Source organism: Convolutriloba macropyga, chromosome 6 (genome assembly GCF_964194025.1).
Source record: "Convolutriloba macropyga chromosome 6, txConMacr16.3, whole genome shotgun sequence".
NCBI classification, from domain to species: domain Eukaryota; kingdom Metazoa; phylum Xenacoelomorpha; order Acoela; family Convolutidae; genus Convolutriloba; species Convolutriloba macropyga.
In genome coordinates, this window is record NC_134473.1 from 48,129,763 (window position 1) to 48,145,430 (window position 15,668).

Consider the following 15,668-nt stretch of genomic DNA (forward strand, 5'->3'; position numbering starts at 1 on the left):
CATTTCGCAAGACCTAAATAGTGACTAATCGGTGTTTTTGAAGGAGCAGTTGATAGCATTCTTTTACAATCAAATCAGATTTTTTTGAGATTACCATAGACCAACAGTTACGCTATCTCTGTGGAACTGAGGGGAAACAAAAGGCAAATCATTTCAAATCTGGAACTGATTATAGATTTCCGAATAATTTGCTATGCTAGTAAATAAAGTTATAAGAAGATGTCTTACGCCCAGCTTCAAAAACCAAAGAATGCGTGTGCTTTAGAGCTAGCGTGGTAAATAAGCAAAAGATACACCAGGCATTCTCAGATCTATTGATTATAAAATAGGTACTTCCTTTCGCAACGTTCACATTAAAACAAAATTCAGATCCAAAAAGAACATCTGCTCAAAACTCCAAGCATTGAATTTTGCAGGGGAAAATGAGCCTCATTTATAAGTTGGTTATTAGCCTTGTCGTCTAACCAGTTGAGTAATTTACCGTGAAAAATGTTTGACAAAACACAGATTTTTTTGTTTTGTGAGGCAAGAGATTCGTTTTCAAGGCATGTCCAAAAATTTTACAATCATTGGTTGTCAAAGAAACAACCAATATCATTGGTTAAAAGAAATCAAATGAGACTCACAATTTAAGTCATAGCGCAACAGTAAGAACGATTAGGAAACAGTGGCTGTACCATATAATATCTTGAAGTTTTAAAGTGAGTCGTCAGAAAACAAATTTTTGCTAGAGTTTTCCTTCAGTTGTAATTTGACTCCAGTTGTTTAATCCTTGTTCAATAACTAAATCTAGTTAAATTGAGATTTCAGATTACGACGCTTGTTACTCGTGTCCGGACAGAGCAGTACAAAAAATTTTCAGACCAAACAGTCCCAGACAAAATAGTCCAGTAGAAGCAGACAAAATAGTCCCAGACAAAATAGTCCAAAACAAAACAGTCCCAGACAAAATAGTCCCGAATAACAATCAACACAATTTTAAATACCATCTACAAGCAATGAACAAACATATTCTATGAGTTAAGCTTCCGAATTCATTGTTTTAAATTAAAATGAATCAGGATTAAACCAAAAACTTGTTTCAAAATACATTATTAGACAAAAATTGTGTTGTAAACAGCCTAATATTCGTTCAATAAAATACAATCACATGAAAATTTACGGAGATTCTTTGTGTGCAAACTTTTAACTCTATATTTAAATTGGACTATTTTGCTTTGGACTGTTTTGTCTGGACATTTCAATTTCTCGCATTTCAAAAATTATACTCTCTTTGTCGATTTTCTGACTAAGGTTTTAATAATCTTCAAAGGTATCACGGGTTCTCTGATAATTCAGATCTTCAGTTCAAATGTTGTCGTAAGAAAGGTAACGCACTTATATGACTCTAATTATACCATATAAACTCGGAAGATTTTGCTTTTTGGGTTTTGCTTTTAAAACAAAAAATCCTCGTTTTGCTTTTGCAATTGAAAAAAAAACTCCTCGCTGCAGGTTTTTTTTTTACTTTCAAACTTTAGACAATTTGATTTGCTGAACAAGATCAAAATTTAGCCGAGAACGTTATTGATTTTTAAATTTAGTCACAGATCTTATCGGCATAAGTATTTTGTACATCGCTCTCTTAATAGCATCAAATGTTAAGCTCGACCAGTTTTACAACATGTATTTCTGCTTTGATTATGACAAGACTAGTGCTGTAAGCTAGAACTTCCTCTTGTTTTTTAATCTAAAACCAGGGCAAAAATGAAAATTGTTTTTCAATCAGATCGAATAGATTTCTCTATGTCAAATTCTTTTATACTGATTCCATTCAATCAGCTTTTAATGAGCACTAGCTAACAATTTCTTGGCACATTTTAGGCAACTTTGCTGTCTGGCCTTGAGTATTAGCCTCATAATCAACTGACAAAAACAAAACCTAGCTGGCAGGTCGCCAGCGAAATGCCGCAATAGCTCTGTAGATTTGCAGTCTCAAAAAAACAATAAAAAAGACAGACCAAAAGAATTAGTCTTTTCATTGAAGGCTGAGATGTTATATTTTGATTACAAATCTGTGTGTTAATGCTGCCCCTATTATCTGCTCTCAAATAACCTCCAATTAGAGTTACACAAATTCAATTGAACTTATCGCTTTAAATTAAAGTAAATAAAAGTCAATTTCAAAGTGAGAAGTCGTTTTTGAGAGTGAGTAAGTCACGTGTGACCAGTTGAAAATTGCATGAACTTCAGTTGAAGTTGCATGAACGAATGAACAAAAAGCAGATTTGAAGGGGTTGTGACGTCATATGGTGGTAACAGAAATTTTAGCTGGCAACGAAATAAAAAACATAGCAGGAAAAATCCTGACGTACTATTCAAAGAGTTTTCATTAACTATACAAAAACTAGACCAATAAAATCAGATCAAAAATTTTTTTTAAACTTAAAATCAATGTAAAAATGCCGCTTGTGGACAAAAACCACTACCGAGAAAAAGAAATTTAGCTCAAACGAAAAACTAGGCCTAGAATGAACATTGAATAGATTTGGAAATCAATTCAGAAAAAAAATCGATCCAAAATATCAAAAACAGTAAAAAATCACTAAAAAACAGTAAAAACAGTAAAAAATATCAAAAACAGTAAAAAATCAGCGTGACCAAAATCACTACTCCAATTTGACTTCAAAAATCATGAAAATTTGTGAACAGATCATTAAAAAAAGACAGCGCCCCAATACTATTCAAATTCTTTGAATTGTAAAAAAACCATGAGAAGGCCAATAATAGCACCAGCTACTGCTGTGGGGCTATTAATAAGACAAAGACAACTGCTTCAATCTGCATTAATGATTCAATTTTGAGATTTAAAAAAATAAAATTAAAATGTGCGTTCCTGGGTAATCTTAACTGCAAACAAAGCTACTTGAAAAACTTTTTTTTTTCGAAGTATTAGTTGGATCAATCATGTTTTCCGTGTAATCATCGAAACATTAATCTTACAAAAGCTATTTCACTACAATCAATTTTGCCAATGTAAACAACGACAATGCACTAATTAAGATAACAGTATCAAAAACAGTTTTTATTGAGATTTGAGCCAATCAAAGTAACCATAGAATTATTAAATCTTTCAAAATCTTTCACATTCGTTAAAAGTTAAAAAAGGACAAGAAGATGAAACTAAATCATTGCCATTATTGACAGAAAAAATCAATTTAAATGGTTTATATTGGTGCCATAGCACAACCTTTTTGATAACGGTTACGAAAATTAGGCGCAAGTAATGAATTTAAGTGAAATCGTTATGATCCCTATCCACTTCAAGTTAACTTTAGCACTTCAGAAACTATGTATCTGAATTGTTTTAATGAAGTGCTCTAGCAGCATATTTCAGGTTAACACGTGGAGTTTTTGGGGAAAATATTTCCAATTAGGGAAAATGAGAATGTTGCTCGAGAGTATTAAAGCCATTTTGGTGAGTAATTTCTAATATCAGTATATTGCCAATTCAGTCCTATTAACGCTACCTAATGGGCCCTGAGACCAGAAAGACTTTTCGTCATTAAATTCATCGGAACTCATTCTCAGCCGAGTTCACAACATTTCTTCTAATCTCTAAACTGGCAGCCGAACTTGGTGCAGATCAAAAATTTATAGAGGGGTTTATTTCAAGTTGAAATTAATTTGGATTTCATTTTTGATTACACGTTTTTATAGCAAATACATCTCTAAATTTCTCCCCGCTATAGCTCCTTTATGTAACCCGCTATAGCTCCTTTATGTAACCCGCTATGAAGAATTAGCTTCAACTCTGGCGGGACATGTTTGTGTGTGGACTATTAATTATCTCGCGACATTGCTGAAATGTTTCGGCTGTGTGTAAGTTGAGATACATTGTCCCCTCCCCCCTCGGACTGTTCCCCCTCGTCTGCCGCATCCTCTTCGTATCCCTCCCCGGCTTCCGCCTCGCCATCTTTGTCCCCGCCTTTCTCCTGAACAAACAAAAGAAACTAACACAGTTTTGGTTTTTCAACAAAATTTTTAAAAAGAGGATATTTAACGAATAAAGTTTAAGAGCCTGCCGGATTTTGAAATGACGGCAAAAACCTAGGCGTCAAATAAGGAAGCAAGCTTCAGCAAATTGTACGCGTTAAATAAAGATAGTGCCTCGTTTGGAAGTTTTTTTTATTTGCAACATTTAAACCAAAATTTCACGCGATCAGTCAAACACATTTATAACGCTGGGAGAGCGTTTATAATGAGAAATATTAACTTTTCCCCTTGTAGCCCGGCTGGAAAATTTACCGCCCAACATTATGGTTTATTTGTTTATTTATGGTAATCGACGGTAATCAACGAATTCTAGCCCAACTCAAGGGGTACTGTAATGAAAAAGATCATATACGTCTCTCAAGTACTTGATGAACATGAGATGTTACTTAGCTAACCTGGAACTTGACCTCTCCGTGACCTTTGACCGATTCCAAAAGGTCATCAAGGGTCGCCTCAAAGCCGTACTCCAAGAATGTAACCCCGTCACTGGCTTCCTTCACTTTATCCTTCAACTCTGCAAAACTGGAGCTGCATTCTGCTAATTTGACAGTCGATCCACAAATCTGGGCGAAATCTGCGTTTTTGATCTTGCCATAAGCACCTAGGGAGGCGTTTGAGGGTGGTAGACTGACCCCTCGTACGATTCCTTCGAACTTTGAGTTGATCGTTGCGTTTTCCTTCTCTAAGCCGCGTTTTTGGTCATTCAGTGGCTTTGCTTGTTGATTATGCTTGGTTTTTGCGTCCTTTTTCAACTTATTCTTCTGAGCAAGTAGAGCCTTTTCGATATGTTTGAAGTCGGCTTCAATCGCGTCAATGCTTCGTTGTTCACTGCGTGTCAACTCTTCGCACTGATTGGTCAATTTTGAAATTAGTTTGTTAACTTTACGCTGATTGGCTGTTGTTTCTTCCCGATTTTTGGCAAAGTCCTGAACTTGCAATTCGATGTGCTTGCATCTGTTAATTACAATTCCTTTAAGTTCATAAATTCAAGAACATATTGTCGAAAAGCGTCATCTGGAAAATTCTTAGTGTTGTAAATCACTGTTGGATGAAATTTTCATAGTCGCGTTTGAAATAAGATTTTGTACCAAAAAAATCAAAAAAATAACTGAATTACAACAGCTAAAAAGCGCTGGAAATTTTGAGCGATAAAAGATGCTGACGTTTTTTTTGTCGAGATACAAAGAAAAAAACGAAAAACGAGGAAATTCAACATTTCTAATAGCAGTAATTCAGCAATCTTTAGCAAATCAGATATGTTGGGTAATAGTAGTGTGTAGCACTAATACCCCCAGGTTCAGACCTCGACTAATGAAAAGACCAAGTTCGACCTTAATTTGTTATGAAACGATCTTATCTGGACCTTGAAAAGACTTCACCTCGACGTTTATTAGGAGCTGGACCGTGTATTTATAGTCAATATTGGATCCCCTACTAGAATTATAAAGTCGTTTCATAAGTCGAGGTCTAAACCTGGTCCCGGCTCTGAAAATAAAATGTTTGCTTGTTCGCTAGACCGTGTATTAACTCTGTGCAAGCGACCGCTTCCAATAGACTACAAGATTTCAGCAACTTAACTTCGAAGTGCTGCTAAAACAGTGGACGTACCTGCATCTATTGCACACAGAGCTTGCACAGTGAATGCAGAAATGCAATTCTGTGAAATCTTCCGAGCAGGACTCGCAAGTTTGCAAGTTTTCCGAGGCAGACCCCTGTTGTTTGTCTTTTCCCCTCCTTGATTCACTCGATTGCTGCTCTTTGCTTCCCTGTTGCTGTTGTTGTTTGTCTTTGCTTCCTTTCTTTTGCTGGGAATCCATTTGTTTGCCAGCTGCATTCTGAAAAAAAACATTATAGAAACACTAAAATTTAAAATTTAAATACGCAATTAAATTGAAACAACCAACAAAAACTCGAATATCGGATTGTCTCTATACTTCAAAAAGTCACAGACAAATTTTAGGTTCATATTTTTTGAACGGCTCCATATTTCAGAATCTTTGATACATTTAAAACCAATGAACTCCAAAAACATAGCAAAGCAAATATTTCATATCAAGCCATTTTTCGACAAATTGAGAAGCTCGCCCTAATCTTCACTTCGAATTATGAAAAGATTTGGAAAGTCTAGGAGAAGAGGGAGACAAGACACGGTCAATTACACAGTCAAGACAAGGTCTTTTCACAGCAAGCTAGGGTCGAACACGGTCTTCTCATAGGTCCAGAAAGTCTTTTTATTAGCAAATTTTAGTCTTTTCATGGGCCGAGTAATTGATTTTTTCTGGGATTACCAACACTAATTTCTTTCGTTTCATTCTGTGCATCACAACAGGCAATCCAACATAAAAAAACAATTGGAAAATTAAATTCTTATGTCAGTTGTCACAGATAGACTACATTATCAGTTTGTTTGACTGCAAGCAACTAATTAGCATAGCTCTGATAATTAGTGGGTTTGATTCCAAAAATTTGAACACTTTGATGTTTAAATTATATCAGTTGCTTTTTACAATTCAAAGAATTTGAATTGTATTGGGGCGCTGTCTTTTTACGACTCGAAGAGGAGTATTGGAGAAGTCCTTTTTTTAAATCAATTTTTGGAGTGAATTTTGAAGCGGGAAATGAAACGCGTGAAAAAATTTGGAGTGATTTTGGTGCTGAACAAAAGTGAAGAGCGGAGCGAAAAGAGAGTGGTTTTTGTTCATACCGCTGTTTTTGAGAGAGCGAGAAATTGATGTGTGAAAAAATTTTTTCTAAGCGAGTGAAATTTTTTGTTCACGTGCGGCTTTTAAAAGCAGTTTTTTGCAACTTTCGATGGTTATGAGGTTTGATTATGATATTGTGTTAGTTTTAGGTTTGTTTTGATAGGAATTGAAGGTTTCAAGTAGTTAATTTGATTTTTAATGCTAATTTGGAGATTTTTGATCAGTTTTGCTGATTTTTAGACGAAATTTAACGCTTTTTTGCCTGTTTTTTGTTTTACTGCTTTAAATGGGATTTGAATAGAAGCTTGTTACTTATGGAATTGTCAGATACCAATTGACTAGAGTTTTGTTGGTATAAATCCTTTTTTTCTAAGGAAAAATGACCGCAAAATTGAGAAATTTTAAACCATTTTTCTCAATTTTTGCAGTTTTTCTTTTTTTGTCTTACCTACCCTTTTATAACTTGCCCATTGTTTTGCGAGTTTTTGATTGCTCTAATTGCAAAGGAATCTTATTCGGCTTGATGTTTCCTTGTACTATTAAAAAAACTCATTTAGTTTATATAGTTTTTTTGTTGAATTTGTTTTTGAATGCCGTTTCTATTCCTTAATTTTTTATGGCATTTGTGGAGGTTTAGGGTTGATAATAGTTGTTCTAGTTGTTTAGTAATAAGTATGGGCAATTTTAGATATGAATCATTTTTTTGATGAGAAATATGACAAAAATGGCGAAAATTGGAACTACTTTTCTTAATTTTTTTGCAGTTTTTCAGGTTTCTTTTTTCTGTTTTTTTAAACAATTTTCTTCAACTATTATGACTTGTCTGTTGTTTTTGCGAGCATCTGGATGCCCTATTGTCTGAAAAGAATTTTTCTTTGGATTTATATGCTTTTGTAATATTAAAAAATTTACTAACTTTTTCCAGTTTTTTAGTGCAAGTTGTTTTTAAGAGCTTTTTTTCATAATTTAGCCGCAAGTATTTTTAAAACATTCACTTAAGTGGTTATAGTAAGTTCTAGTAGTTTTGATGAAGTAATTTTGGCAGAGATAGTTATTTCATGCTCTCAAGTTATGACAAAATTTGATCAGATTTTTTTATCATATTTAAATAGATTTGATTTTTTTGTTTTTACTTTTTTGTTTTATGGTTTGCTTTCGAGAAAATCATAAATTAGTGGAGGCAAGTTTTTTGCAATCTCTTTGTGGTTTTATTAGTTAATAGTTGTATTGATGATGTAATTGTGGCAGTGATAATTTTTTGGGTATCAATTTATGACAGAATTTGATCAGATTTTTAATCATATTTTAATAGATTTGATTTTCTTTACTTTTTCTTTTTTGTATTTCGAGATAAGCGAAAATTAGTGGAGGCACGTTTTGTCTGATGAGTAGTTGGATGGCGGTTAAATAGATTTTCACTTCGAGTCGTTTCCGGAATTCTTCCGGCTATGTTTTTTTTAAGATCTGTTCACACATATTCATGATTTTTGAAGTCAAATTGGAGTAGTGATTTTGGTCACGCCGAAACAGGAAGTGGAGCGAAAAAGCGAGTGGTTTTGCGGCGTGAAATTTTTTCGCTCTAAATTTAAAGTAGAGTGAGAAAACGGTGTTTGAACAAAAATTCGCTTTCTCGCTAGTGGTTTTTTGTTCACATGCGGCAATTTCACTTTGATTTTTACAGTTTTCGATTTTTTGGATCGGATTTTTTTCTAAATGGTTTTCTCAATCCATTCATAGTCCGTTCTTGGTCTAGTTTTCTGTTTATTCAATGAAAATTCTTTGAATTGTACGTCAGGACTTGTCCTGCTATGTTTTTTTATTTTTAACTTCCTGAATACTGACAATCTGAAAGATCACGCGCGTTGCCTCCACCATATGCAGTAGAGAGCTCTGAAAGTGCAAGTAAAATTTTTGGGTCGAACTAATGTCTAGCCACACATAATTGGGTCGGGCTAAAGACCAGCAGCAAAAAATTGGGTCAAGCTAAAGACCAGCAGCAAAATTTGAGTTGAGCTAAAGTCAAGCTGCAAAACCTTGGGTTGGGCTTAAACCGATACGACCAGGAAGTCCAGTTTAAATCTTTTCATGAACCATTTGAGCCGAACATGTTCTTTTCATACCAAATTATGGTCCAGCACGGTCAATTCATAAGTCCAGGCCTAAACCAAGTCCAGTTCTACTTAATTCAACAACGAAGGCCAAACAAACGTGAGCCAAACGCATTAACTTGCACGAGCACCTTAAAGAATTTATAATTTACGGGTTTCAATTTTTGAATCCAAAGCCCGAAGGTCAAGCGGAAAGTTTGTGACTTAAATCTAATAAAAACCGTCGAGTTAAAAAAAGACGTATTTTTAAAAATCAAAATAGCGAGTTAGCTTAACCGTCTGCCGTTAGTTTAGCCCTTGCTACAGACCAGCTTTTGCTTTCAAATTAGCTAATTCAACTATCCTAGTTACCCGATAAGAGGTTATTTTGACTTTACTTCTAAGCAATGTTTATAAAAATCAATTTTTCTCACCAGGCCAATTTGCCAATTTGCAAGCTAAATTCACCGCAAATCTTACCAAAACTCACCGCTTTTGCCGCATTCATCGCAAAAAGATGCGGGCTCTTTGCGGTGAATTTTTTTCACCGCTATTGTTACATTATTTTTTGACAAATCCGACCCGGGAGACTAGCATGCATCAGAAAATTCAGCCTCAAATTCGAGTAACGCCCACACCAAGCAGAAGTATGGTGCATTGACTGTGATCTTATGTGACACTGGACAACTGTCCACGACCGAGTCCTTCTGAATCAAAGCTGTCATGGATCACGGACCTCCTCCTGGCGAACTATCCAATTTTTTCACTCCCACAAGGGGAAATAGAAAGGTTATCAATAGAAGAGACAATAATTCTGACCTTATTCTCATAATTTTCCTTTTCGCCTTCATTCCTGTCAGACGGTTGCTGCTTCTTATCCCCTTCAGTACTGCTTGTATTGTTGTCCCCTCCTTGACTGGACTCGTTTCTACTCACTGCCGTGCTCTGTCTCGTTGCAGTTTTACTCTGCCCAGCTACAGATGGGGCTTTGGAGTTATTTCCCGATTTCTCTTGTACTCTGGGAGATATATTTGCCGACATTTTGCAGCAAATTGGGAAAGATTAACTCGATTAAAAAATCAAAACAAAAAGCTTGTAACTTTAACTGCGATGCTTACTTTTCAACAAATAATTGAAGAAAACTCAATAGATATATCTGTCTATGGATGCAAAAAATCTAATTTATTGTGTTTGCATGTTGAAAAACAATTATTTTTCCATGGAAGGCAGGAAAAAGGAAATTTAGAATTGATTAATTGTTAATGAATGCTATTCTAGCGCACCTGCGCTCAGAAATTTATTTGGTTTGAGTTTGGGATTTTCTCGTTTAAATGAACACGACGAAATTTTTCCGCTCTCTTATTATCAGCTAAGTTCAATTTTGTTTCAGCAACAATAATCAGTTATTTTTTTTCAAAATTTTCTCCAGGGAAATTTGCTGAGATTTGTTTATATTAAGTTGGAAGAACATGGGAAATTTTTGACATCAAATACGGTGATCAATTTTCAACGTTGAAATAGTGGTGATAAATTATTTAATACATATCGTCTAAGTTTTAGGGGAGGTATGATTTGGTTGCGCGATTGTGGAAATGTCATATATTGAATGGTTTGACTATATATAGAAACATTTTTGCTCATACAGCAAAAGCAACAATATGGCTAAGCTTATATAATTGGAAGATTTTTTGGGAAGTGGTTCCTAAAATTATTCAAGCATTTTTAAGCAATGCATTTTGATGTTCTCAATGAATCTAAAACCCTTTTCTTTTCCGCCATTAGTTCTTCGACTCTAACATAATTTCAGTTTGCGTCTCTATGACATAACAGGTGTCGTTCGGAAAAAAATACAAAATACATCAGCTAGTTGCATACCACGAGAAAAAAAAACACTTCAAAAGCTATTTCACAAAGCCGCAAACAAATTGTGGGAAAATCAACAGCGAAAGCTATAGAAAAAACTAATGTTCGTTCCAAAGCTCCTTTCTCACTGTACTTTAAAAAAATATTCCGTTTTTAGCTGCACGTCCTTTTTGGGGGTAGTGGAAATAAATATTTAAATTTGAATTCAAAAAAATTTAAAATGTCTGTCCATTTATCACAAAACATTGCTAAATAACTCCGCAATCGACTAGATTTCGAAGTACTCACTTCAATATAAACCGAAATTAAGCCGAATATTTGTTTCGAACCCACTTGTGGGGGGAGAAACTATATACTCAAATGGGTTTTTTTTTGTTCAGTCAATTTCGGCCGATCAATATATACATCGTAGAGAAATGTTAGTGGTATCATTAAAAAGCTCTTCCAGCGTCGAATTCAAAATTAAAACGATTTTTTTGAAAATCGTAACTTTTGAGGAGTTATCGGGGTTTAAAATTATGTGTGAGCACGTGAAATTTGCACGATTTTGTTCACTTTTAGCTGAATTTTTGTTCAAATTAAGTCTTTTCTAAACAAAAATTATATCCCTCCAAATTTCTTTTCACGCTACAAAATGACCGGTGGTACTTTTGACCTTGTATTGACATCTTCAAAACCAATAAGATCTTTTCGGTGAACTTTTCCCTCAGACGTTTATGAAATTGCACTCTTAAAACTTACTTGTTTTTTCCTTTTGTGTCGTCCTTTAAACATAAAGGAAGTTGTTTTGATGCCCAAAACGACGACGCATCTAATATTTTCATTCAATGGCTCATGATTAATATGGCTCAAAATAACTTTGAGTTTTGTCGGAACTTGTTGTTCTTTTGATCCACTTGATATTTGGCCTCACTATTGACAAGATCAAATAACAAGATCAACTGTTATTAAGAAATTATTTCTTTTACTTTAATGCTCTTTGTTTCTTTCAGAAAATACTAGTTTTACACGTAATTTTTTATTTTCGTTCGCCCACTTTTCTCTTAGTCTCAATAATATTAGACTTCAACGAAACCTAATGTGGCCTAATTTAAGTAGAGATCTGTTTTCAGTTTTGTATTTAATGTTATTTAACTTCATATCATTTTTTCTCCGACCCCACTTGTGGGGAGAAGAACTATATACTCAAATGGGTTTTTTTCTTGTTCATTGAACTTTGGCCGATCGATACATTCATCGTAGAGAAATCTTGGTGATATCGTTATGAAACTCGTCCAGCGCAAAATTCGAATTAAAAAAGATTTTTTGATATTCGTAGTTTTCGAGGGTTTAACGAGGTTTAAAGTGTTGTGTGAACACGGGATATTTGCATGATTTTGTTCACTTTTAGTGTATATTTAGATCTCTTCTATTAAAACCTATTAATTCAAAATTATATTTCAGTCTACAATATGCAACAATTTTGTGTTACTAATAAGCGAAAGACGATAAAAAGGCTAGTTCGGGTCTGATAACGAAGTTTACTATCAAAAAAATTTGAATTCATTTCAAGTGCTTTTTTTACAAAAGTTTTCCTATCTTTTTTGTTTTTTAGTCACTATGAGACTAGTCACTTTTCATATCGAGGTTCATTTAATGTCAAATGTCATTTTCAATCAAATGATGCCCACTGATTAAAAAATTCGTTTTCAAGGAATCGCTAATGTTTTTTTTAGTTTCGTTTTTAGGTTTTACAAAATTTTTGGGGTCCTATGGCATAGACATTTTGACTAAAGGTGCAATAGATTTCGTAATGAGCTTTAAGTGAACCTAACTAATGCTTTAAACGGACAACTAATGGCTGTTAAAACTTTGAAAAAAAAATTCCGGATTTTTTTTGGACATTAACAAATCATAAACTTATCTTCGATTTGTAATTAAGTCTCAGTAATTACAGTACCCCTGCTTTTTTTTGCAACCGGAATTAATCGGGTTAGCAGTGTTATCTTCTAACTATTGATCATTTGACTCCAATGCCACAAGATTTCTCAAAATTTTTTTCCAAATTATTGGATGTTTTTGTATTATTGGTTCTTTTTGAGTTCCTAACACATTAAATTATTATTGATAGCTCCAACTGATTTAGAAAAGACGTTCATTGGATCAAAGATAATGTTTTTGGAGAAAAACGTATGGTTTAATTGGCTTCGACACTTTCCTCTCGCACTTCTCTACTGATTTTTTTTGGTTTCTGCCTATATATTGTTGTTTTCATAGGCAAAAGAATTATTAGGATGCTGATTAGGTATGCCTGACGAGCTTCTTTTTCCTCCCAATGAGGTGTAACTGAGCGTATTTGTTGACATCCGTTGAAAGCTACTGAATTTAATGTCTGTCGAGGCTTTAAGAATGCTTGAACAAAAATTTTTTGAACATTAACCAATCGTAAACCTATTTTGGTGAACTGCAAGTCAGTCTCAGTTTTGTCAGGTCTCTTTTTCGTTCTACTTCAACCAAATTTTCTCTATTTAGTGGTTTTATCTTCTAACTTTTGGTTCCATGACTTCCATGCACGAGTTTTCTAATTTTTTTTTTTAAATTATTGTATATACATTTTTTCGAAATCCTGTTTCCTTTTGAAATCTTATCACATCATCTTGATATTGATAGCTCCCGTTGGTTTAGAAAAGACGGTCAGTGTATCATAGATAATGTTTCCAGAGAAAAGCTTGTGGTTTAAATGGCCCCGACACTTTCTTTTCGCACTTTTCGCTTGTATTTTTGGTTTTTGACAGTATTTGTTGTTGCTTTCAAAGTCCGTGATTTGTTGTAATGTCTTATTGATGACTTTTGGATGACAAACACGATTGTTGTCGTGCCATCGAGGCGTAGTCTAGCGTATTTATTGGCTTCCGTTAAAATCTATTGAAATTAATGGCGTTGATACTATGGGTTTTCTCAAAAACTTCCTGGTTTTAATGTATTTGTTCGTATTTGTTGATTTTTTTGGAGTCAAATTGTTAAAAAAGAAAAATCTCATTGTTGTTAAAGAACTAATTAAAAATAGAAAAGCTCTTACAGAGAATTTCATTTTTTAATGGCTTTTCGCGCGACAATTTCCTCGCTTTTTTGAATTTGCTGTTTTTGCCTGCTTTCTATTCCTTATGCAGCCGTAAAATGCTGACCGGTCTCATAAGCTTGTAATTCATCGTTGAAGGCACGATGTAAACGAAGCAGTAAAACCATAGTGATTAATCATAAAAGTTATAGTATTATGCTTTTTCAAAAATTTTTCAGTTCTTGTTGTTCCTTTCGTCAACTTTTAATTTATTCTCATCATCGAGAGGTCTCATACAATTCCTTGTATTTTAAAAATTAACATGTTTTTGGGTATTGTGACAAAACTGTTGTTTTTTTTGTAGGATAATATGCGTTTTCATAAAATGTAATGTGAGTGCTGTATTTGTTTCTTTTTCTCTTCCTATAGCACAATCGCGTAATAACAGATCCCAATGATTTTCAAATGTGGCCCAATTGACCTTATTTTTCTCAGTATAAGCTGAATTAGTATAAACAAAAATTGAAGTAAAATTAAATATTCAGATAATAGCTATTGATTTTAATGGCTTTAATAATTTGTGTTTTCGCAAATTGTTTGTAAGTTTTTGAGTTTTTCTGTATCTTTAGTCCGTTTCCATGGCTTAGTCTAGCGAAAGACAGGTCCCATTGCTTTCATAATGACTTTTACTTATCTTACCCAGAATTATTTTGTTATAATCTAATGATTTTTAAGACTTGAAATTATTTGGTATAAAAATTGTTGATCGATTTTTGAATTTTGCCTCATTTTTTCATCTCTTTGTCGACTGGTTACCTAGTCTGTTTATGGAAAGTTTTCATCTGCTGTATAATTAGGTAATAGCAACTTTGTGCAGTTAAGGTTTTATCTGATTGCATTTTGACGTTGTTACTAGGTGCTTTTAAGTCTAGATATTGAGTTTTTGCCGTGAAATTTTTGTTTTTGCTTATTTTGTTATTTGTTTTTTTTCTCGTAGTCTTTTTAATGGCAGAACTCGTGAGTGTTGTTGTTACATTGGCCGCCTTAGGAAATTTGTGAGATTGATTTTATTATTGAGTTTTTAAAGGATTACAATGGTTTAGTATAAATTAATCAGTTTCCAGTTTCGAGTTTTGTTAAATTGACTGTTCTTCACGATTTCTGCTGTTTTTCTGACTGAATACTTGCATGACTTTCCTTAACCATGTCGAATCAGTATCGGGCACAGATGGTAAATAGTGCACATGGCAAATAATCCACTGGGCATCAATGTTGATGACAGTTGTAATGGGGCATGGCCCTGTAATTCAATAAGTAGTTAGGTTTTGTAACGATTTTTTTATTTCAAACATCTGTTTTTGTTATCGCTTCATTTGGTTGATAATTAAGTCAAAAATGTAGATGAGCTCGGGACGGAACATTGTGTGCAAACACACATTAACGAGCCTCCTTGTTTCTTATAGATTGATTAGAACAGCAACAGAACGTTTGCAATGTTTCCAATCAGTAAGTGAAAAATAAATAAAACTGACTAACAGCCGGCAGATTGCCGGAAAATGGCCACGAAATTGACCAATGAGGCCCCTAGTTGAAAGAGAACACAAAAACCAAAAACCAATCGTGAAAATGCAGTTCAACCATTGCTTTCGGGCGGAGGTTGTGTGGGGGTCAAACTTTTAAGATTAAGAAGCACCCTTCACACCATGAATCATCGAAGCCAACCGCTAGAACGGTTGAGTGAGGGGGTTAAATTTTTAAGATTAAGGACCGCCCTTCACACCATGAAATTGTCTCTTCAAAACAGTTCTAATGAACATAATTTCTAGAGACTGGCTCTAAGGCGCAAGGCTCTAAGAAAACATAATGCATTCTGACGTCCCTCAAATTGCTCTGAACAACCAGTGAATGGCTTTCTTAATAAACGGGTGGGGCGTTAAGGGAGCT

General features: G+C 34.2%; 1 protein-coding gene across 1 annotated transcript; it reads right to left on the minus strand.

Moving 5' to 3' along the window:
• Positions 1-3,632: 3,632 nt before the first annotated feature.
• Positions 3,633-10,077, minus strand: LOC142341010 (uncharacterized). Its single transcript, XM_075391825.1, has 4 exons — positions 9,644-10,077; positions 5,644-5,870; positions 4,431-4,989; positions 3,633-3,974 (listed from the first exon to the last, which is right to left on the minus strand). The coding sequence occupies exons 1-4, from the start codon at positions 9,863-9,865 to the stop codon at positions 3,822-3,824; spliced, it is 1,161 nt and encodes a 386-aa protein (XP_075247940.1). The 5' UTR covers positions 9,866-10,077; the 3' UTR covers positions 3,633-3,821.
• Positions 10,078-15,668: the final 5,591 nt, after the last annotated feature.